The sequence below is a fragment of the Manis javanica genome, chromosome X, assembly GCF_040802235.1.
Source record: "Manis javanica isolate MJ-LG chromosome X, MJ_LKY, whole genome shotgun sequence".
Classification (NCBI taxonomy): Eukaryota; Metazoa; Chordata; class Mammalia; order Pholidota; family Manidae; genus Manis; species Manis javanica.
In genome coordinates, this window is record NC_133174.1 from 8,985,656 (window position 1) to 9,010,719 (window position 25,064).

Genomic DNA, 25,064 nt, shown 5'->3' on the forward strand with positions numbered 1-25,064 from the left:
CTTATTCTACCTAAAGATCGGTGGAGAGTCACAGTGTTAATCAACGGGTGTGACATAATCAGATTTTGCTTTTTGAACAGTCATTCTGGCCGCAGTGTAAAGAATGAGGTGGAGGAGGAGCAGCTGTTGGTCTAGGCAGACTGGCGAAGTCACTAGTGCTGCAATACATGCGAGAGATAAGAATAGCTCAATTGGGGTCATGGAGGTTGAGCTGGAGAGAACTGGACAGGTTTGGGAAATATTTGAGACATAAAATCAGTCGGGCTTGGTGAAGAACTGAATGTGGTGGGGGGTGGAGAAAGGGGCTTAGGCATGATGCCTTGGCTTTTGGTTGGTGTCAATGAAACAGGCACAGTAGAACGGGAACACGATTTGGAGGAAGTAGTACAAGTTTGGTTTTGACATGTGGAGTCTGAGGAGGCTTTCAGACATCTAACAGGAACTATTTAGGAAGCAGTTGGATGCACAGGTCTGGATAGGAATATATATTTGTGTGCCATCTGCCCACAAAGGTAAAGGAAGTTATGGATGAGCATAATATTGTCAAAGAGAGTATAGTATGAAAAGAAGAGAGGGCCTAGAATGTAGACCTTAGGAAATCCAACTTTTATAAGCTAGGTAAAGGAAAATATGCCTGCCAAGGAGATAGAACAGGAGGCAAGCGGGAGAACGCTGTGTCACAGGGTCAAGGGAGGAAAGTGCTTCAAGAGAGTAGAAAGGTGGTTGCTAGGGACAGAGGAAAGGGGTAAATGGGGAGTTGCTAACCAAAGGGTAAAAAGTTTCAGTGATACAAGATGAGTAAGCTCTTGAGAACCATTGTATAATATCGTGCCTGTTATTAACAATACTGTATTATACACTTAAAAATCTGTTTGAGAACACAAATATGATAGCAAGTATTCTTACCAAAATATAATAAAAATATTTTTAAAAGAAGAGGGGAAAAGAGACCGATGATGTTAAGTGCCATGGAAATGTCAAGTAAGATGACAACAGAAAAATATCTTTTGGCCTTAGTTATAAGGAATTAATTGGCAGACATTACAACCTTAAACAAATTTGGGACAAATCATTTTCTTCTACTTTAACATATGTATTTTTTCCCTCAGAAAGAATCTTGAGCACAGAAAATCTTGTATGATTTTTCCATAGTGCCAATTGAAGAAATATTTCCAGGAATTGATTTTATTTTGGGGGTCAGGATTGCCAGGATAAAATCAGGTCTAGAGTTTCCATGTGGATGAATTTGGAAGGGAACAGATTTGAAGCTGCAATCCAGGGATGTCTCACAGTACACTCTGCTTTTAAATTGAATCATTTTTTCTGGGCTTTGAGAGTTAAGAGAACACATCTAAACAATCGATGTTCTTTGTAAGCAGAATGCTTGGGCATGCTGCTTTTCATATAAAAAGAGGTTCCTATATTCTGTCTTGGGGGGATAGAAATCTGATAAAAGGGTACAGGCAGACGATTGTTACTCAAAATATGATACGTGGACTCGCAGCGTCAACCTCAGCTGTGAACTTGTTAGAAATGCAGAATCTCAGATCAAAATCTGCATTTCAAAAAGCCCCTCGGGTGATTTAATTTACATTAAATGGTGAAAACAACTTGTAATTTTTTTTCTCAGAACCTATTTTTTAAAAACACAGAATTCTTGGTTACTCTGCTATATTAAAACTGAGCCATGTTCAGATTAGTCATTTACAGACTAAAAATTAATCATACTATTTTGTTTTAAAAGTAAGATCTGCAGTTGAACACCAAGGTGACAAGGTATATTTTACAGACACAAAGTAGACTGCTCACCCAGCTCTTGGTGAAACATGCATTTTTTTCTTTTCCCCTTACCAAAAGCTGCTAATTTCATGCATTGAGCTATTAATCTGTCCTTACTCGTTTTGATTCATAAAAATATTGTAAATTTAATTTGAAATAGCAAGGTTACCTGTCATGCTTTTGTACAGGATTTATAAACTTTCACTAGTTTCTGCCTCTTCTACCAGTTCAGGAGAACATCTACACTTCAGTACAGGACCCTCCCAGGTGATTAACATCTGGAATAGGCAGATGAAACTCAACCCGAAATCTCACCCTTCCTTGCTCCATTTTTTACATGGAGCCAGCCCTACTCTAACCTTTAACCAGGGTAGGAAAAGACTGCTACTGCCCCCTGCTGGCCCACTGTATTTTTCCTCCTACAAATCTGTGACTTGAAGGATGCCTAAGGATTTTGAGCTACTGAAGAAAGCTCAGCGGAAGGGGCTTACCCTAGTAGAGAGGGAGCGAGATCGTTTGGGAACAAGCGGCTAAAATCAAACGAAAACACTCTAGGGACGAGGAAGACATAAAGGGCTTCTAAATTAAATTATCGATCCTCATGAACCTTTTTCTGCACACGGGCTTCTCTATGCCAAGAAAATGTCCCCTTCTTCAGCACAGGACTCCTCTTTTGCCTCCAGATTCCGCTGACAAGGAGTGAAATACCTACTCCCATATTATAATTTCAGTACTCCAGATCCTGTTCTCTGTTTTCCCCAATTTTCTTTTCGCACGCCTAGACCTTATTCCTTTCCTTTTCTGCTTTGAACTCCCGTCCCGCCCACCCATCGACAGACTCGCATTTCTAGGAGCTCAAACCCTAGCCTCCTTCACTCTCCCCGTCTACCCTGACCTCTGCTCTCTCCTGGTCGTCATCGCACCCCCTTCAGCACCCCTTCGTAGAACAGCCAGTCACTCTTTGCCTTTGAACGCCAGGCATGTCCCCTCTTGAACGCCTCTCCCGGACCCCCGCCCCAAGCGACTGAAAAAGGAAACATGCGCACTTCAGAGCTGGGAGCTGTCCGAGTGCTGAAATTTATAGGCTGGTTAAGATCACGTCTCCGTCTCTTTCTGTAGCCCTCATTCCAGCACAGGATCTCAGCAATTTTGCCCTCTCTCCCTATCCACTCCAGCTCGCAGAGTCCTTTCTTCTCCCTCATTTACAACTTCTTTTAAAAAGAGAACATTTTCCAGAGAAAAGAGATTTGCTAAACAGAAAGGACATAAAACAAAAGCCACAGCAACCTGACTTCGGCATGGCATTATCACCAGCCCACTTTGCATGGTGATGTGGTTAAGGTAGCAGTATTTTTATTATTCAGGAAAAGCAGCTGGGGGATCCATCAGTTCTTAGGCTTTGTCTTTCCTAGGTTAACTGATGGTCCTGAGCCCCGGGTTGACCTGGCCATGATGCCCAGGACTGGCACTTTTTGTTTTTTCTCAGCAAACTGTACAAACCGAAACCTCTTTTTGATTTTTAAGGAAACTAGATTCCTGACAGATTTTGAGTCTGGACAATAAATAGATACTTTGTCCTAGCTTCTTTCTGGAATCATTTCGGGGATATTTTCCACAAGCATCACAGAAACAGGAATGAACCGGCAGCTAGTGAACATTTTGACAACCTTGTTTGCATTTTTCTTAGAGACAAACCACTTCAGGTAGGTGAAACGACTTTGCATGCTGATATTTTTCACATGAAAACTGTTTGAAAGAGAACGTGTCATGCGATTCTTACCTATTTTTCTGTGCCCTGGACCATATTATTTTAATTTTACAGAGGAGAGTTAGATGTCTTTTGTTCTTTTTAAAGGCGTAATTACAGTGGGAGGGTGGTAAATTTTCACAAAGGCAAGTTTTATGATGCATAACCCCACTCTGCGTTTCAACACATTTTCACAGCCAGTGTGACATTAAGGTAGTCTCATGAGTTGCCTGCTCTTTGCATTTCTATATAATGATATTTTTTTTGCTTTCAAATTCTTCTGGAAGTCATTTAAAATAATTATTGGATGCAATGCTTTTCGTATGGTGGAAATGATTGGATTAATTTGCCAGGAGCATGCTCATTTTATATAAAATCTAAAAGGACCCTAATTCTTAGCCAACTTGGGACTTCTATTGTATTTCAGCAACTAGATGCATACTGTGAGGACTACAATTCAGGAAATTTCTTGAAACATCAAAAACATTTAAAATCTCATCTTACCACTATATTCTACTATTCATTATATTTGGAAATTGATTACCTGCCAAAATTTAATATGACATAATCTTTGTATTTATGTATGCTTTAGAAATGGACTATGAATAATTAAAATAAGTGAGAAATCATTACGTGTATCCTTGCATTTTCTACTTAATTTATAAACTGTCAAAAAAATTGATACTTCAAAATATCAGATGATTACCAGTAAATGAAATAGCCATCCTAATGGCAGAGATTCTAAGACAGGATAGAGATAGGACATGTTCACATGACAAAGTGTAGGGCTCTTCATTTAATTTTCACTAAATTTTATGGTATTTTTTCACAGAACCAAGACAAATGGGACATATAGCAATGTTATGAGTACTGGGAAAACCCACCCACTATGTTCCTTTCAGGTTCACACCTCCTACTATGATTAAGAAAAATTGTAGGCTGGGTTTTATTAGAATCATCATCATCATCATCTTCATCACCACCACCATCATAACCAAATCATACTTGATTAATCAGATGACTGCATATGGGAATGTGAGTATTTCTAGATGATTGTATCAATTTTTAACTCCTACCAAATGTTTATACCATCTTTGCACTTAATACTTTGCAAATACTTTGCATTTAGTACAGCTTCTTTGAAAAACTGGCAAGAATTTGGTATTTCCTTAGTGGCAGAATTAACAAAATTATTAACAAAACAGAGCTTGTAAAACTTATACTTTAAGGAAGAAACCTACGTTCAGTTAACCATTAGTATATTGTGAAAGAATTCATTTCACTACAAACCAAATATTCTCTTTCGATAAGCCCTTTAAGGAAAATGAAAATCCGAGAAAATTTTCAATCAACATTTGGTGTTTCTGATAATATAAAAGACAAAATGATTTAGAAGGTCTTCCTCATGAATACTATATCAGAGAGCCAACAATTTAAATGCTAATATATAAATAACTGATAAAATAATAGATATACAGACATGCTCATTGTTGATCTATATTTTAGAACGAAATTAAACTTCTAAGTGAAGATTTTCTTTTAGACAGCACACTGAAAATTACTAACAGTTGATAGCTGGAATAGAATCTAGCAGGTGAGGAAATAAGCAATGGGACAGTTAGCTTACTGTTTACTTTGTTCTGCCCACGTTATTATATATTTCTTATTAAAAGTAGATGACTTATATTAAGGGCTGAAATGCTGAAAGAAGTTTTTGAAAGTCATGGGGAAATGATTCTAAGACAATCACATGAATTTTAGAAATTATCATCTTCATTTGGCTGATGACTCTAGAAAGAAATAGCTTTTACTATATAGCTATAAAATCTACAACCTAAAACCAGGCACATTGTATGATCTTAAACATCTTATGGCTAAAGTTTGGAAACTTCTCAGGATTTATATCTCTCATGATTTAAAGTTGACTTTAGACCATGTAGAAGTTCAGAAGAGTCTGTAATTTTCTTTTCCTTCTTACTAACATATTATATATATTTACAAACCACAATGTCAAACATTCTGCAAGCATTAGTTCTCAGGCAATGAGAGTGAGATTCTTGCTAAAAGAGTTAATGATGTGTTTAGGACGTCTTTCTGCAAAGACCATGACTCCAGGTCTGGAAAACAACCTTCACAGACCCTATCTCCTTCAGATTTCTTGGACAAACTAATGGGAAGGACATCAGGATATGATGCAAGAATCAGGCCAAATTTTAAAGGTAAGTTCCACTTAAACTTACGTTAAGCCCGTGGGAAATCTTCTAGATGTTTGAATACTGTGGGAAAGGCTTTCAAGGCTTTTTATTATAAAATGGAAAGGAGTATATATACATTTCACTTTGACTTTCTTTGAACTAGTCAATTTAACAGCTTAAATTTTAATATTAAATGCTGCTTGCCATTTCTTAAACCTTTCCCCATATGTGTTCTATGTCACAAAGCAAACTAAAATCAGAGATTATTGCCACATTCCCTATTTTATCTTAAGTAGGAGTGTGACTGGAAATGAAACAAGCACAATGAACTTGACTATGAATGTCTTCCATGGCTCATACAAGATACAATGGTTACAAAAAAATCTTTGATTTTGGTTTTAAATACCTACTTCCAAAGTGAAGTTTAAATCTCAATATAAAGCATGCCATTGTACACACTTTCAGGCCTCTTTTTTAACATTGAGAGAAGAGGCTCTTATTGAATACATCAGAATTTTTGGTTTCCTCTTGTTTAAACATTCTAATTGTTTATTTGAAATCACTTATCTGAAATCAACAAAGATCATAGAATTGTAAAGTTTACATGTCAAAGATGGTGGATACTTTCTTTGTTTAATTAGAAACAAACCAAAAAGCTTGTTTTGTTTGTTTAATATTACAAAAATGTAATTGGTAGTCTATAGAAATTATTTTTATCTATTTGGTTTATTTTTATTCTGAATCAAAAAAATACTAAAATATGAAAAAAGTTATTAAGTGAATTATTTTTGATACTTTACTTTTTAAGTATATATTTTAAATGACAAATGCATTTTATCTTGTAATTTAATTTAACATAATACATTGGAAGTGTTTATAATATTTTATAAAAAGAGAAAGTCATAATATTTTAGATATTACATTGTAGTTCATGCATTGCTTCGCTTTTGCATACTAGTGATTTAATTGAATTGCTTTCTTTTGAGTTTTGGTTAATTTTTATTATTGGCAAATATGAGCATGAAAACTAAATTTTAATTCATTTCTTCTTTAAATGCTATACCTCTGAATATACCCAGCTCAGGGCACATTTCATAAATAGATATGCCAGAATTTTGACAAAACAAATGTTTTTGATTTAGAGTATTTCCAAAAGAAACAACAGAACTAATTTCAAAGCTTGGTTTTCCTGAAAACAATTTTCATATTCATCTCATTTCATATTAATTTTGTGGTCATTGCTTTGGAAGTCAAAATTTTAAATAAAATCCTATGAGTAGCAAGTCAAGAATCAGCTTTCACGTGGACTGCTCATTCATACATGTATTCACTTAGCCATTCAATAATTTTTTAATCTAAACTGTATGAAAAGTACTAACTACTACATGCTTTGAAAGTTGAGGGATGAAACAGGTTTGTGTGCTACCATTAAACATTTCAGTGGGGAGAGTAGATGTTACATGAATACTTACAAAATATAATAATATATCATATAATAATATAAAATATAATATTGATAAAAATAATTAAGTAACATTAAGAAGTACAGATAAAATGTTAGAGGATTTCAATAAATGGAGAGATGATTCCCTATTAAACTATTCATGGAAAGCTTCATAGAGAAGGCCCAGAGATGGGAATTGCTTCAAGTTCATGAGCATCTTGTTTAACAGCAGCTATTATTATTTTCTAGAAGTAATTTTCCAAAAGGGGGGAAAAGTGCAAAGAACAATGAAACAAACACCCCTGTTGCCATTGCTACTTTAAGTGACCACGCAGAATGAGCCATCATTTCCACATGCAGCCTTTTTTCTGGTTCTTCTGGGGATGTCACCCTTTGAAATGACATTTCTCATGATTCTAAAAGGTAAATAAACGAGATGAGTATCAAGTATAGCAAAGCACGGCCATGCTTTGGAGATATTCGCTACTTAAAGACCTGCACACAGGATGTTTTAAAGACTTATAAAAGGGAAATGGGTGGATATCCCTTAAGACTAACATTTGTGGTCTTCATTGGGTTTTGCCTTCCTCTTCCTTTAACTAACCTTCCACTTTGACAATCCCTGATACACTTTCATCAATTTTATTTACAGAGGCTGTTTATATCAGATCAATTACCTAACAGCTCCCACAATTCTCTTTATTCTTAGGATCTTGACTTTTCCTGCATGTAAAACATTCCCCATTATTTGAGACTAAAATGATTTTCACTCCTTAGTGTTCCCGTGGAACTTTACCTGTCTAATACGGTTCTTTTATATATTTATGTTTTATCAACCCACCCCCACCCCACATCTGAGAGGGCAGGAAAAAAAGCTGTGCATGGAAATGATTGCTCATTCTATGTGTCACTTAAATTAGCCATGGCAACATAGGTGTTTATTGCTCTTTGTGCTTTTCTCCCTTTTCAAAAAATTACTTCTAGAAAATAATGAATAACAGCTGCTATGAAACAAGATGCTCACAAACTTGAAACAGTTTTCCATCTCTGAATCTTCTCTATTAGGGAAAAGAAGTCATCCTTTTCTCCGAGTGAGGAAATACGGACTGGGAAAGAAAGGCAGGTGCAGACCTGTTATGAAGATCAGTACTTCCAATTAATTGTAGTATAAGTTGGGGGTGGGGACTTTTGAGGGACCAGTGAGTGGTGACAATGGCTAGCAAAGATGATCTTAGCTGAGCTGAGAAGAAAGAAATAGAAGACAGAGATAAAAGGGAACTTGTAACAGTGAGGAGGCTAGGAAGAACACTATAGTACCTTTCGTACTTGACTAGTGACGTATCAATGAGAAATTTTATATAGTAGGTAGAAATAAAAGGTGATTAAGAAATGTGGTACTATCTGGAATAGTGACAGCCTCCCTATAAATGCTGAAAAACAAATTGACTATGATAACAATAAACATGATGATGACATTGAAAACGACCACGATGATTAATAAGGAGAGAGAAGGGTAAGATTTGACCACAAGAATAAAAGCAAGAGCCAAAAATGGGCTGTTGAGGTAAAGGGAATGGTTTTCCTAAAATTCTTATTAAATATTAGCACATTTCTGTTTTCATTGTTTCCATGCATTGGCAAGGGAAAAAGAAATGCATATGCATACATTTTCTTACTGGAAAGAATTTTTGCTGCTTACATACAAGTCAGTAAAATATTTCATGTCTATTCCATAACCCTAATGGGTTCTGAAAGATGTCATAATGGGTGTATATACAAGAAGAAAGATGGACATAAGCTAGAAAAGAAGAACAGAAATGATTCAGACTTTGGCTGTGTAATTGGGAGCCATTCTTAGAAACTATAGGGGAAAAAAATAGCTTTTCTGATGTGCTGAAGCACAAGTGTATAAACAAAGTCATGAGTCAGAGTTGCCAATTGCATTCTATCTATAAGATCCATAGAGACCTGGGGCAGATCTTGTCAAAACATAAATTTTCAAACTCTTCAATTCAGATAAAAACACAAGCTATGTCCACTCATAATTACCTGGTTCTGAAAGGATGGTAAATATTGATTCTATGTCAACAGAGAAACCTCTTTCCCCACTTGGGTTATTTGTCTCACTGTCAGATGATTTATCATGGTGTTATTCCATCATCCTATCAGATATTCCTTTGTCATTATTATTGTATCTTGAAAATGCCACTTTAAACATTAAGCTTTTAAAGAAGCCAAATTAGATGCTCAATCTTGGGCAAAATGCATTAGTTCTGATTCTTTCTCTTTGAAACAAAGCCTTTATCTATTTTAATGAAATTTTCTTTGAAAATAAAATTAACTTAAGAGTTATTTCATCCCAATGTGAATAAATACATTTCACCGTAATATTCATTGTGGGATACGCTCTAGAATAGACAATGCCAGGAGATAATTACTCTACTTCTATTGTGTATGCCATGCACGCTCATTTTTTTTCCATGTCTGGAGACCTAAATTTGGAAGTGTCGTATGTGACATTAAAACCCACATTTGCATGCAGTATGGTTTCCCTTGTTTTCCACGGAGTTAGCAACTCAAGAGATGTTTCAGATACTAGTAGAAATAGGTTCACTTCCAAGAAACTAGAGGTCTTCAGGTTTCCCCCCGTGGAAATTCTCTTGTCTGTTGCCAAGTGGAGCTCAAGTTCAAGTGTTTTGCTTACCAATCCCTGTAGGGGATAGTTTGAGCACAAATGTGGAGCAGGGGCCCTTGGAAGGGGTGATTCTTTCAGTTAGTGATAATGCAGCCCCAGTGTGACCATTTCCTTAATCACCCAGGTGGGTGTGGGCTGATGTTTCAGAACATTACTATGGGTTCTGAAAAAATAGAGTAGAATGTATGCAAGTACCAGAAGTATTTGACTCCAGTGAAGAAAGTAGCAGAAGCCTTCAGGCACCTGAGAGGGTACAGCCATTATTAGAACACAACAATAGAAAACAAAAGGGAAAAAGGGTTACTGAAAGGAAAGCTTCGGGGTAACAAATGGAAATTTACATGATGGTTTTGTTCAGGGATGATGTTGATGAAGAGTTTTGAACAGGTGAAATTCACTCGCTGTGTCACAACTTATATCAGCTTCTGTGTGCTGTATGATATTAGCCAACATATTTGTACATACTACGCTGCTACTATGGGCCTAGAAGGTGCTTATCAGGGTTTGGAGGTGACATCAAGAAAAAGGCATCTATCTACCACATTCTAAAGCACTGGCAAAATCGATTCCAATCTTACGGGAATATGTCTTCCACTCTATGGTGACAGAATAGTATAGTCCCGGACATGGACCCAGAAAACCCAGGCTCATGTCCTGGTTCAGCCACTTTTGAGAAAAACTGTCTTCACCTCTCTATGCCTTTGTCCACCTCATTTGGGTTGTTCTGAGCATCAAATGAGATCATGTGTCTGAATGACTTGTTTTCAACTATTAAGATTGTTACACATAATTTGAATTATTATTACTGGTCCCCCATTTCTTTTACAACCAACACTAGGTATTGTCAAAGCTTGCTCATTATGGTAATTGGGTCTGTATAGTTTGTTTTTAATGGAGGAAAAAAACAAGTCAAAAACTGTTCTAGCATCTTAGTGTCCTACCACACTGACCAGAACGTAGATGCCATGTGTTTCAGCTGGTTTTCCTTTCCTAAGTTCAGTGGGAAGATTTCCAGCCTGCAGACAAAGACTATGTCATATTCTACATGAGAAACAAAGAGGAAACCATTTGTGGGAAGGGACAATCTTTATCCATTCAAATTCCATCTATGATTATTTTCTTGGACTAGTTTTTTAAATGAAGCAAGTAAAACACACAGAACCAATTTAGCTTGGTCCTAGAAAGAAGGGCCCTCACTCTTAACTGAATATACATGACTGCCATTTCTGATGTATTTTCTTGTCTAATGACTACAGTTGCAAGGCTTACTGCACAGACGTGCTGAATTGATTTCCTCTTTTAGAACGAGTTTTTAGAGAGCACGTTTGGTATCTACAACACGGTAGCTTAAGAGCATTGGACATGGAAGCGTGTAATTGCTCTTTGGTTGATTTTTGGTGACTTCGTATCTTTAATTCTCACTATTGAAAGCCTACATATTTTATCCTGAATACTATAGTGCTTGCTGTTATTCCCCATCCTGAGGGACAATTTAGTCTTTTTTTTGCTGATAATCTGAGACTTCATTTTTAAAAAAGGTAATGGCATAGATATCAGGGTACCTAGGTACTTAATGCCTAGACATCATAATGTGCTCAGCTGGGGCAATCAGGTTTAGAGTGAGAAAAGACAGTCATTTATTTGTTCCTGGTGGTGGTGGATATTTTTCTTGGTGTACTGCATCAGACACATCTGGAATAGGGTCCTAAAAATGGAAACATAGTTGACCACGCCTCATAACAACGTCTTCAGAAGCACTCTGGGTTTCCTGTGGCGCTAACACCTAAGAGGCTGTCCTGACTGTGGCATGCTGCATTTGCTCATTGGCTTCTTTCTTGGGGGGAAGACACTTATGAGTGGCTGCAGACATTTTGGCCATGAGAAACCCACTAAAGGAAGGACATAAACAAAATGAATATGTCTCTCAGTGGTGTTCATAAGTGCTCAGGATGTTTATGAATAAAGTCATGAGGTTACCCTCTTCCAGTCTGGTCTGGCTAGCCAACCAAGTGTGGTCATGGGGCAAGTGTAAGACGGAAAATGGACACACTGTCTGATTCATTCCTTGGCTTGTCTACCCACCATTCCCTTTTGAACATGAGTACACCATGGTGGCTCTGTTGTATTAACACATTCGCCCAAGAGGGCAAAAGAAAATCCTGGATCAAGTCAAAACATGGAAAGACAATAGGCATTTATCACAAATGTGACTGGGTACATCTTATTTTCTATTTCTTCTTTTTGTTCTGATGGAGGGAGGTCATATCTTCTTGAGGAAAAATAATCCGCACGAGCCCATACATTGTTAAAGCAAGAAAGTAAATTTGTGGCAAGAAAACACTGATGAGAGCACCAAAAATTACATGTAAAGGCTTTACATCTTTATATTTGAGTCCAAACACTCAATTGATTTATTTATTAATTTAATAAATAATTAGTGAGCAACTACTATGTGCTAGGTGCCATGTTCCTTGCTAAGTATCCAGTAGTAAACAGAAATTTAAGCTTTTACCTGTCAGTTCTCCTTTCAGTAAAATCTGGAATATAATTTGTAAATTGAATGCTGTATCACCCAGGATCTTTGCAGGAAAAAACAGGCACACTCCAACAGGCTGTGTTGAGAGAGGGTTTGGAAAACCAATTCCTAAAGGGAGAGTGTAGTACTCTGGCATTAGCAACAGTGACTTGACGCAGTAAGGGAAGGAGTGGTTAACAGAATGTAAAGAAGGTAGCTATATAGAGGCCACCTAATGGCAGCTGTGGAGCAATGTGGTCAATCTCTGCTGCTCAGTCTGTGTTGTCCTAGCAGGGAGGGAGCTAGGGAATAAATATTCTGACATCACTCTCCTCCAGCATTCCATTTTCTTGGGGGAGCTTCTCATTGGACAAATCCAACTATAAGCCAGAGGGCAAGGAAGCTCAATGATGCAAACCCAGAAGGTCAGCCTGCCAGAGCACAGAGCAGAACAGAAAAAAAAGTGAGTGCCTTTGAGGGGAAATAGAAGACAATCAGCACAGTCAATTTATGAACAAAGCCATCTCTCGACCACCGGTGGTCAAGCAGACAGCTCCAAAACAGATGATCAGTTTAGTAAGCTTTCCTTTATCAGTCTTGGGAAACAAGGGAAAAGAGAAAGGGATCTCATTTGCATATATTATCCCAATAGATAAATGTTACCTCCAAAAGTAGAGAAGAGAGAGTAAGATAATATAAGGTGATAGTTCTGTCTCCTAAGCAAGACACCTGCACAAGGTGCAACCAGTGGGCTGTGTGTGTGTGTGTGTGTGTGTGTGTGTGTGTGTGTGTGTGTAGTGTATGAAAATAGTTAATATAGTTCCCTTTCTGTTTAGTATGTTTATCTGTTTGTTAATATTTTGGTGCTTGCCCCACATTAATCCCCTGCAGGCTCCTCATGCTGGAATGTGTTGTGGGCTTATTAGATTTGAGCACAAGAAGTAATGCCACGTCTCTTTGGGGCAGCATTTCTGAGACACATTTTTCCCTCTGTGCTCTTCTGTTCTACACAGAGCTGAAGAAGAGGTGTTAGAAGACAGGGTGGGGGGTTAGAAGAGCACGAAGACTGGGAGCAGAGTAGCGTGCGTTTCAAGGAAACAGCAAGTCTGAGAACAGTTGCTTGTTTCCCACTGTCTGGCTGGCCTGATAACTGAGCCTAAAATACAGCTACATGTCGTGGCAATTCTGCTGCTTTAGGGAAACCCCAGAACCACTTTACCACATACTTTTTCTTTCATTTTTAAAAACCCAAGTGTACATAAAAGATAATATAATCTATCTTCTTCTGATTTATTTACATTTAAGTACTTCAAGACGTTGATTTCTAAGAACCATTTCATGTCTAACAAGGCAGTTGAGGTTTCTTTTACCAGGCTTTCTCATAGAAAAAGCATCTCTGTCAAAAAAATGTATTCCCCAAACAAGGGGTCTGTTTACTTAGCTTTGAACCTCAGTCTGTGAAAAGTGAATGACACACACATTTGGTAAACCACACTGGCACAACTCAAGTTAGATGATGTGATTCAGGATAATTTATAAATATATGTGTGACATGCCCAGTGGATTTCTTCTATTCTACTTTTTCCTTTGAATTGCCTCAGGTTTTACTATCTGAACACCGTGTAGCATATGCCAAGTCAAAGGACTTAGGATGTAATACTAAACCAAATTAGCAACCAACCAGATGTGTTTCCCAAACCATGCTCTTCCTACTTCAGAGCCACCTGAGAGTCCTGTTAAAAAGGCACATACCTGGGCCCCATACTTCTTCAGATCTACCTCTCCAGAATTGCTGAATGATGGGATCTGGAAGTATTCACTTTAACAAATGCATTATTCCCTGCAGTTTAAGAACTATAGGACTAGAATCGGAAATGTTTGTCTCTGTATCTGAAGAATAATACTTATGGTATTTTTTCCTTCTAGTAGTTTTCCTAAGATACTGTGTGCTGGTATTGCCTTATCAAGTAAAGGTTTGGGGTGGTATCCCAAAAGAGAAAAAAAACTAAACTGAGACTCACAAGGCCTGATTTTAACTGTTTAGCCAGCTTTGACCTGGAGCATGCCACCTAACCTCTCTGGGATTCATTCTTGACATCTTCAAAATAAAGGACTTGGACCAAGATGTCTCTATGTTGCTTCCAATTTTGACAGGTTCTAGTCTTTATAGTCTAGATTAAAATAATCTGTAAATTATTGAGTCACCCACAGAGAAGCTGGGATGTATCCAATCTTCCTAGAGAATTGGTCTCTCCTCTGGGAAATTATGCATTCTGTCCAAAATTTTTTATAGTTGCCATATTGTATGTCAACTCCTAATATTTCAAGGATGATCATTATTCTCTGGAAAGATTCTGGAAACTTATGAGGGGATTACTGAGGGAATCAGCCATTTACAATTTTTGCCTTGCTTTTGGTTTGGAGGGAGCAAATTCATAGACAGAGGTGCTTCTGGGAAAAGTCACTACCATGTTTCCTCAGTTCAGCATCTGGCCAAAGATGTTTCTCCAAACACTAGCCCCATGAAAGGTTCTCAGATATAAGGTCTAAAGTGTAAAGTAAGACTTCTGCAAAAAACATACTCTGAGAGAGGACCCAATATTCACTAGCATATTTAAAAGTTCTGAAAAACCCTGCAATAAAAATATACAAATAAATAGATATTTTAAAACACTTTTATACAGGGGCTTACCCTATACTTATTTGATTATAGATCCCTTAAATGAGTAACATTTTGAGGAACTGGTGTTTCATGGAATACACTTTGTAAAACATGGTCTTGGTCTAATGCATAAACTAAAATTTTTGGACATGAAAATAGATGATGGGAAATCAAAATATACATAAAATACAATGATCTGCTAGAAGGATAGCATTCATTAGGGTGAGAAGGCCCCTGCATTCAGTAAATGTGGCTTTCATTTTGACTCACGGTCAACATTAGCATTCTGATGCCATGAGACAATTACTCTACAAGTCAGAATATTATTGTAGGCTATTTATCTCCTGCTTCATTTACGTGAATAAATAAGCAAACAGTGGCATTTTGAAAAAAAAAGCAAACATTGAAGGCAAAAGGAAAGACATTAGTCAATACAGCAAAATACTTGGATCTGATAATCACCTTCTGTTTCAGTCCTTATGATTCTTGAATGCTTAGTGACAATTACACATTTAAATATGTAACCCTAAACTTTGAGTTAAAGTCATTTCTTCAGCAGGATATGACAAAGTTTCATGCCTGTATGAAGAATTTCCTTTCGGATTGCCATCTTCTCTTTCAGGCAGTTTTCCAAGAGGGATAAATCTTGTGGTTGTACAATTTCCATTCAACTGTTTGTCGAGAATTTTTTCCCCATCACTTATTGAAAAGAAAATTTTAAAACGTGACTCCAAACTAAATAAAACCTCATTTAAAAATTGAAATTCTGCAATATTTATCTTAAATAACTTGTGTAGATTTAAGATTAAGGTCTTCATTTATTAGTATTAAAATGTATTCTAAGTTGGTCTGCTCAAAATTGATGTTTCATATACTTAGATACATAAACTCCCAGGAAAAACTAGTGAGGATTGTTTTCAATAAAAATGAGTCCAGAAAGAGAAATGTCTTTGAAACATCACTAAATGTCTTGGAAAAGATACATATGTGTAATTTATTCCTAGTTCTTCCCCCATGCTTTCTTTGAGAGAGTTTGTCAAATAAGTAAATATGATTTTTTTCTTCCTATTTTGTACTTCAGGATCTTAGGGAAATACAGAGAACAAAATTGGGGCTGGGGAACTAGTTATGCTACCATAGACTTAATCAATGGCTCCTGATCCATGCCATTCATTTCATACAGTAGATGGAAACACATTGATGATGCAGCCGCTATGCATCCTGTATCAAATTAGTGCTTTATTGGAAACATTGTTCAAGGTATGCACAGTGATGGCATTAGCATTGCTGGTAACTCACTGTCCAACCCACAGATAACGAAATACCAGTTTGTAAGCGTTTCTGGTGATTGAGAGTTGGCAGTCTTAGGTTTACTGGACCGTGAAGAGGAAGCGAGTGGAGAGTAATTATACAGGAGTTACTTAGCATGTACGCAGTTTGCTTACTCTGACTTCAAATTTTGTTTTATCTGGCCTGGGTGCCTGACTCAGATTCCTTGTTATTGTTTGCTTCTGGTACCACTGATCCTTCTCCATTCTGGGGAGGCGGATGTGGCATATTGTATATTTGGGGAATGGAGAGATGGCTTTGCTGAATCCTTAGGTATGGAAGACATGGAATACAAACAAGAGGATAATATTATTTTCCCAGGATTCTGAGATGTGCTTTCAAAATGAAGTATATACTATCTTCCCAAAATATAAAAATTTAAGAAGACATCACCCTGTTTGAAAGAAAATGTCACATAGGCCCGATGCCATGTCTTGTGAATAGGATACCTTGGTACCAAAATTTCCATTTTTTTTTTCAGGAGGATTTTTTGTAGATGAAACACCAGTCTGCTTCTTCTTTCTAGAATCTGAGGTCATATCCTGTTGGCAATGAAGTTGCTACATTATTCAGTATTTATTTCCTCTGAAATATCCCCATTTCATTTTCTGGAGTTAGTGACCACTCTGAGCATCAAAATACTTTACCTGATCCTTACCAAACTAATCCTATATTATCAGACACATTTTCTCTAGCTCTCTAAAAATAGGAGGAATTACCCAGAGTCTGGGATATGTGTTTTATTTCCCCTAAGAATCTACATTTCCCATATTCACATTTGTTTATTGTGCACATATGCCTCATTTAATCTCATCCTTTATTCAAATCTTCTGAGCAAATATTCCTACTTAAAACCCAGCAGGTGGCTTCCTGTTCCATAGATGTCCTGATGCCAACCAACCAAGTTTATTACATGCAGGGCTTTTCAGCAAAGTGTATGAATTTGTGACTTGGGGCAAGTATTCCAAAAGCCATTAAGAAAAGGATTTCCTCAGCAAGAGAATCCACTTTGTAAGGAAATATTTCCACATTTCTACTTGTCAACCTGTCTCTACAAACAGCATAATTACACACACATATTTTATTTCCTGCCTAATTTTGAAACTGAGTGTCAGGGCCCTGAGTGAACAATCTTCCACAGCACCCCCTCCCCACAACGGAGTTCACTCAAAAGGTGTCAACGTACAGCTAACAGCAATGTAGCTCAGCGGAAGGAATCTTCGTGGAGCTCAGGGAAAGTGGACTGACATGTGAAGCTTCCAGGATTCAATTATGAGTCCTTTACCATGGGACCTTTCTAATTCTTCCATGCATCAGAAGAACATAATCATTATAGAAGAATCTAGAACCAGGTGCTAACAATATGTACCATAATAAACTGCGAATAAGTAAATTCTCAAGTGAACAGATATCCCCTCAGTGTCTAATTTTTCATATAAATGTCAGAATAAATTATCTGCTTCAGTGATAGAGCAAAGCAGTTGAGGGTATTAACAAAAAGCGTCCATCAGTGACACCTTGCAATATGCCATATAAATCTCAAATGACACCTTTGACAAAAATTACTGAATGCTGAGGGGTGATGTGGCAGGTGCAAAGAAGGCAAAGAAATATAGAATGGATAATAAATAGATCCTAAAGGAAAGCTAAGATCAGAAATAAACTCCTGTACTTTTTTTAGAAAAATCCACAGTGCAGCTGCTCTGGGGTGCCTGATTGGCTATATCTTTATCTGAATGCACAGGAAAGGCAAGCTGAGCTGTCACCCAAGGGAGTGCAGAGCTCAAAATACTAGTATCCTTAATGTTCTACGCCTCTCATGACTCTTGAAACTCTCCTGAGCCTTCACATCACTTCCTGATAAAAGTCCGTACACCTGCACATGACTTACAAGGGTCTTTGTGGTTAGGTTTTGACTACGTCTGTCTGAGGTTGGGTTTCTAAGAAGCAGACACTATATGCAAGTCATTTATTAAGGATAAGTGAGCAGTGGAGACATGAAAGAGAGTGATGAAACCAGAGAAGGGTGGAGAAAGTCCCAGTAAGGGTATCATCTCAGGCGAAGTCCCGTGGAGGGTGGATTCGACCTGATCCCTCAGGGAAACTCCGGAGTGTAAGTTACACCCCAAAGTTGCCTGACTGGAGGAAGAGAGCTAGCTTTTCCTATTGCCTTAGCCAGTTATTGGGTAACGACTGCCCTCAGGGTGTGTGCGTGTAGGTGGAGAGAGTAAATTTCCAGATGCTTCTATTCTCTTCTCAAGTGGGCAAAGTAAGCTCCAATGGCCCCAGTAGAGGCTTCAGTGAAAGACCACACATTCTGGCTACTGGAAGCAAAGGCATACTGAGGTGAGAGAGACAAAATGGCAAATGAGATCCAAGGAACCTGGGTGGAGTGGAGCATCAGTATCATCCACTTCAACATCCCTGTCTCTTGCCCTCCTGGACTAGTTCAAGGAGGCCAGAGATTAGGCTTCGCTCATGCTCCATTGTACCTCCAACACCTGACAGTAGGTAGGCAGCCAATAAACATTTATCGAATGAGTAGAAAATTTATAATTTCCATCATTATTCCCAGAATCTGTACTAATGCAAAGTTGGCTGTAGGCAAAACAACTAAAATAATAAATTATTATCTGCTAACATTTGTGATTCTTTTAAGATGGATGAAGTTTTCCCCATGTGTTATCTCATTCAACTCTTTATGCATTTCTAAGATTGGAAAACAGCTGGAATTTTGTTTTTCATTCTTGCTATTCAGGGGGAAGAAAAAGGTATTTTGCTGCCTGACTTAGACCAACACTACCTTCCCAGATTCAGAAAGCCAAGGATGGAGAGGAATGTAGGTCATTATTTAGAGAATGATGGACACTCATTCTCAATCTGCAACACTCTACTGAATGTAGTTTTAACATAGCTGTCCCCTCTATTACAGGGTGTCTAATTTATTTTTGAAGTTTCAGCTTTTTGTGCACTTCCTGTCTTTGTAGGCAGCTGAATGTTTAATGTTGAGTGAGTGGATTCATTCACATATAGACAAATAGCAAGCATTTATAATGCATATGGCACTCTGCTAGGCACCTAGTAGAGATGAATTAAAAAGAGAATTATTAACTTACCAGCATTCTAACCTTTCTATCCCACCTCCTACATTACCACTATTCCAGGACCAACAGCCCAAGTATAAAAAAGCTTTACTTTCCATGCCCAATACTGAATACGCTGGCCTAAAGCAACTCTCTGACTCAGCATCTACAGTGTTTAATTAATAAAAGAATACACCCAGATGATAATCATTGCTAATATTGGATATACCTGAATTACCAGTAAGTTTCAACTGCTAAAGTACTATCAGATTCACTTAATGGTTACAAACTTTAACTCCTTCTAACCAGTGACCTGTTGTTCATTCTCCTCTAAAATTCTTCTTTTGAGCCTCGACTTCCAGCTTCATCAAAAATAGAAAAGTAGCTCTTAAGGTGCAGGATTCTCCCAGATTATGAGGCAATGGACCAAAAATCTTTACAAAGCCTGGGAGGCCCAACTAAGGTACCTATTAATAATGATGAGCTTTATATTTCTTTGGAGATCCCTGTATATATGAGAGCCCAATCTATGGAGGAGAAAAAGAAGTAGCTTTTGGCTTCATAAAAAAGATGATGTTTCAACTGGGTCTTGAGAATTGAGTAGGTGCTCAATGAATGGAAAAGGGAATTTCAAGTAGATAATCTCTCCATGTCTGGAAGGAATATGGCTAGTTTGGGGGATAACAAAAGATGAGTATACCAAATGGAAGTAAAATGAGGGACATCCTAGAAGATGAGGCTAGAGAATCAAGTTAGTTAGGGCCAGACGGTTAAGGAGATTATTGAGGCATTACATTAAATCTTAACAGGGTAAAGGTAACAGGGAGGCAATCAAGGTTTTTAAGCAGGAAAGTGGCATGATTAGATGTGGTTTCTAAGAAGAAAACTCAAAATGCTTTTCAAAGGATATACTAGAAAAGTGGGGGGGGTCAGGGTGCGAAGCCCATGACCCATGAGAGAGAAATGATGAAGGTTTAGGCTAGTCAGTGACAATGGGATTGGAAAGCATGGGATAGGTTAACAAGATAAATTTAAGGTCAAATCGCATTAGACAAGGTATGGAGGGTACAATAGGGAGAGTAATGTTTGACTCAAAGTTCCAGTTCAGGTAACTGAGCAGATGGTGGCTCCATTCACCCAAATAGTAGACGTAAGAGGAAGAAGATGCTAAGGGGAGGAAGAAAATGAGGTCAGCTTGGGGCATGTCCTTGAGACAACTGCCAACAAAGAGAGCCACATGGAGATATGTCTAATCTGCAGTTGAAAATGTTAATTTGCAGCCAAGAAGAGATGCTGGGGCTACAAATGTAGGAATGGGAGTCATCAGTTGGTGACATTATTAACTAAGATTACTCAGTGCAAATGTGTAGAACGAATAGAGGAGTAGGATGAGACTTCCGTGAATGTGAACATTGATGGAGTGCAGGGGAGAGACAGACACAAGGAATACAGAAGAGTGGTTAGAAAATCAGGAAGACAACGAGGAGATGATATAGGCATTGGGTTTTGTAAATGAACAAGTCAATCACGCCAAGTGAAGCAGGGATGTTGAATAGAAAGAGGCAAGCATATAGGTCATTGGGTTTGGTCAATGGGACATTTTTGACCTTAGCAAGGGCAGTTTCTCCGGAATAATAAGACAAAAACCCTGACTGTAGCTGGTTGTAGGATGAATGGGATTTGGGAAAGTGAGTGTAGACTTCTCATTTAAAAGACTAATGCCAGGGAAAGAAGGGGAGATCAGATACTAGCTTACAGACTTTGAAGGAAGGGAGGTTTTTTAAATTTTTATATTAAGATGAGAAGAGTGCATTTGTGAAATAAAGGGAAGCTAGATTGAAAGCAGAAGAGAGATGGAAGATAATTTATGGAGCAGAGCTCGGGAAGGAGCAGGAAGGAGCAAGGCCATGAGAACAGACGGAGAGAGCTCCCTGGCACTGGAGGAGAGATGTACTTTCTGACAGTTAAGTTTTGCAGGTGGAGGGGAAGGTATTCAAGGTAAGTCCGCATCCAATGACATCTATTTTCTCAGTGAAGTAGTGCTCTGTCATCTGCCACTAAGGGGCCACTGCCACCAGTATGGGCTGGTCCTGGGTATAGTCACCATGAAGCTGAAAAAGAGCACCAGGCTCTTGATGGCCTTCTCGACGATCAGACGTTCAGGAAGCATTTGTAGAACTTATATAATGGACAAAAACAATTTTCTACTAAAAATATACCTGTAAATACTAAAAATATACTAAACTATACTAAAAATATAGCTGATTGTGTAAGATGAATTTTAAAATGCATTTTGAACCTAAGAGCCAGAAGACTAAGCCAGAAGGTAGTATGTGCAATGCTCAGACAAAAGATGAGGGGAAGTAAGGAAGCTCAGTGTCCAGGTTATCCATCACCTGCCTTCTTGGTCAACCTTTTATTCCTTAGTGCATCTATCCATATATTTCTCATCATTTTAATTGTAAGGGCCCAGAGTTAATAATAATAGTAACATTGTTAGTTTACATACTTGAGTCCTTACCATGAGTCAAGCATTCTTCTAAGCACTTTGCATATTAATTCATTTAGTCCTCCTAATAACCTTATAAAGAAGTACATGCATGTCATTATTATGCCTACTTTACAGATAAGGAAACTGAAGAAAGCTTATGTGGCTGCTTATGGTCACAGGGCTAGTGAGGGTGCATAGCTAGCTTCTAATCCCAGGTAGCCTGGCATGAGTCCGCCATTACCCTTAGTGGAACAGTAAAGGCCTGGAAGATTTGCATTGCTGTACACCAGTTTCATGAGTTAGACTTGTATCCATCTCTTAATTACAGAGCCGTGCTACGGGCTGTGAGCATGGAAGCCTGCAAGACACTATGAAGCATTTTGACTTAGAATCTGTTTGTTATTCAACTTTGCATCCTCAGATTCGAGCATATTAATAATCCTCCATAAATATTTGCTGAATAATTCAGTGAATTAAATTAAAGCTGATTTTTCTGCAACAGCTTTCTGCTTGTATTAGAACTAGCTTGCAGAACACGAGGTTTGGGGGGACTGTTAGCAGCTGAGGAGAGGAGGGGGATACAATGTTTGCTACCTTCATGGGTTACACAGTCTGTGATTTTTGTCTCTGACTAATAGCATTTTGTGGTCATCTTTTACATCTTCTTTCAGTTTAAATTTGTGATGTATTTAAATATATTCCAGGAAAATGCTGACTGTGACCTACCCAAAGCATGTCTTTCCATCTGACATATTCTCTAGTCCTAGAGTCTACTTCCTAGTGCAGTGTACTGTCTGGGTTCGGAGGATGTTCCCATTTAATAATCACAGTCATTTGGCCATACTGGGAGAAATACTAAGTCTGAGCCCTGAAGTCTGCAAATGTTAGCCTCTTTAAGGTTACTTTCCAACATATGTGAAGAGCCCAAGCTTTGCAAAGGGAACAAGGAAAGGAAAGTTTTGAGTGCTGCTTGCTGGAGCAGCGTCCTTTAAGAACTAAGAAAACTGGTCTCTGAAATAACATATGTGGTCTTTTCTAAAGCAGAGGAAGCACTTGCCCCTTATGTATAAAGTCAAGTTTATTTTGTGGCAAAGTACAAATTAATCAAAAGTATTTGGGAGAAACACTTATGAAGTACCTCATCTACAGAGACTTTGGGAACTTAGTAAAAGCAGTGACAGATAACCCCTGTCCTCTAGCAATGTGTCGTCTTGCTAAGCAAATGAAATAATACACATGTAACAAGTCTAAGCAACACAAGCCAATTCTTGTCCATATAAACGTGAAGCTGTCTGTGGAATTATGTCATGGAAACTAGGAGTTCTGAGTAAAGGGAGTTGACTCATATGGCTGAAGTATATAGAAGAGTTGGAAAATGAGTGAGGACCTGAAGTACAGGTGGAGTTTACAGAGACAGTATATGTGCCAGGCAACATGTTAAGAGAGTTACATGAATGATCTCATTTATCCCCTACCATACTGATAAGTACTACTGTTACCAATTGCCTTTTTCCAGATCAAGAAACTAACACTGAGAATCCTTACAGCTGGCACAGCTGTGAGAGGCAGAGCATCTGGTCAAACCCAGGCTATCTAATGCCAGACCCACAGCCTTATCCACTGCGTGCTTCCTCGTGGTGGCCCACATAGGCTACTAGGGTCTGCGTTTGCAAATGCACAGCACATCTGACTGGAAGGGAACTTTGGGTGAGGTACACCTCAACCCAGGATAGACCCCAAAAAGAAGACTCTCTCAGGAAGATTCTTGCCTTTTAACTTGGGAGGCTGTCTGCCTCTGTTACCTGAGGGTTGGGGAATGGGGGCCATTTCTCATCTAAGGACTTTCTTTTCTACAAGGCTGCTCTGTAGTGTTTAGTCCCGCCTACAAAATTAGGGCCTCAACAAATCTTGTTGCTAGTGTGAAAGGACTGAGGACAAACCCCATTCCGTTACTTTAGCAAGCCATCCAAACTCTCATGTCTTCAAATTATAACCCTCTCAAGGTCCTGAGGTGACCTTGTGGCCCACTGTCATGAGTGCATTGAAAGATATGGCATCTAATGGGAGGGTGACATTCTCCACCTAAAATGTGAACTCAACTGTGGTGGCTGAGAGGAGGCAACATAGCTTTTTCACTCTGAGATCTTGTCATACTAAGATGGAGATGGAAATATATGATATTAAGATCCAGACATAGGAGAGTTTCTCTACAAAATTTGGAGGTCTTCAAATTTCCAGGAGGACATGCAATAATGAGTACAATAATACAGGTTCAATCTTCAGTTACTGATAACACTTTGATTAGTGATACATACTTTTTATAAAATAGAGCTGTATCATCCCCCTCCTCTCTGTATAAAGAAATACATCAACCTCCTCAAAAGAACATCTTCTCCTTTCCCTTTCTCCTTTGCCCATGCGCAATCTGTTGCCTTCTCTGCTATGTGCCCTTTAAACATTAGTCTTATTATCACATTACGTGATAGTCTCATTCATGCCTTTCTGCCATGACAGATTGTGAATTTATTAAATGCAAGGATCAAATACATTTTGGTATTCCCAGCACCTTATGGACATGACTGTCAGGGCTCAGCCCATGTCCTCAACCCCTTACCACATCAGTGCACCATCAGACTTCCAAACACCAATGCGTGCACTTCTTTGTTTGAGGGCTTTCTCCCACCCAAGCCTCTTTGCCCAACCTTGTGGCAGACCAGAAGTGAAGATAAATTCATGCCCCCTTGAGAATACTCATCTAATAACTGATGGGAGTTGAGATAAAATACTCCAGCTCCTTGTCCCCTTGGGCAGAGCAGCCAGAAGAGTGTCTTCTAGAGGTGCTCATGGGATAAAGCTTCATCTGACCAAAGGGGATAATGGGCTTGTTAAAACGCCTTTTCTTGGCTTCCTCCCTTACCTTGTCTCTCTTTCCCACTTCCCAACTGGTGTGTCATTCAGCTCCTTAATAAACTATTTTCACCTGAATGCCTGAATCGAGGGTAACCCAAATGAGTTAAACACCCAATATACAGAAGTCCAATAAATGTGCTTTTACTTAAACTGAATTATGAGATGCATAGTGTAGCATGAGATAAGAGACATGAAAGCGCTATGCTATGTAAGT

General features: G+C 38.3%; 1 protein-coding gene across 4 annotated transcripts in view; it reads left to right on the top strand.

The window, feature by feature from the left end:
* Nucleotides 1-2,674: 2,674 nt before the first annotated feature.
* GLRA2 (glycine receptor alpha 2) overlaps nt 2,675-25,064 on the top strand; it is a 161,805-nt gene continuing 139,415 nt past the window's right edge. Inside the window, exons 1-2 of one of the 4 annotated variants that reach the window (XM_037020430.2) lie at nt 2,675-3,482; nt 5,612-5,745. In XM_037020430.2, the coding sequence (XP_036876325.1) occupies nt 3,415-3,482; nt 5,612-5,745 (202 nt within the window). In that variant the 5' untranslated portion in view covers nt 2,675-3,414. Of the gene's footprint in view, nt 3,483-4,384; nt 4,562-5,611; nt 5,746-25,064 lie in introns of those variants that run through there. The other 3 variants (XM_037020427.2, XM_037020429.2, XM_037020428.2) reach the window with 3 other exon arrangements.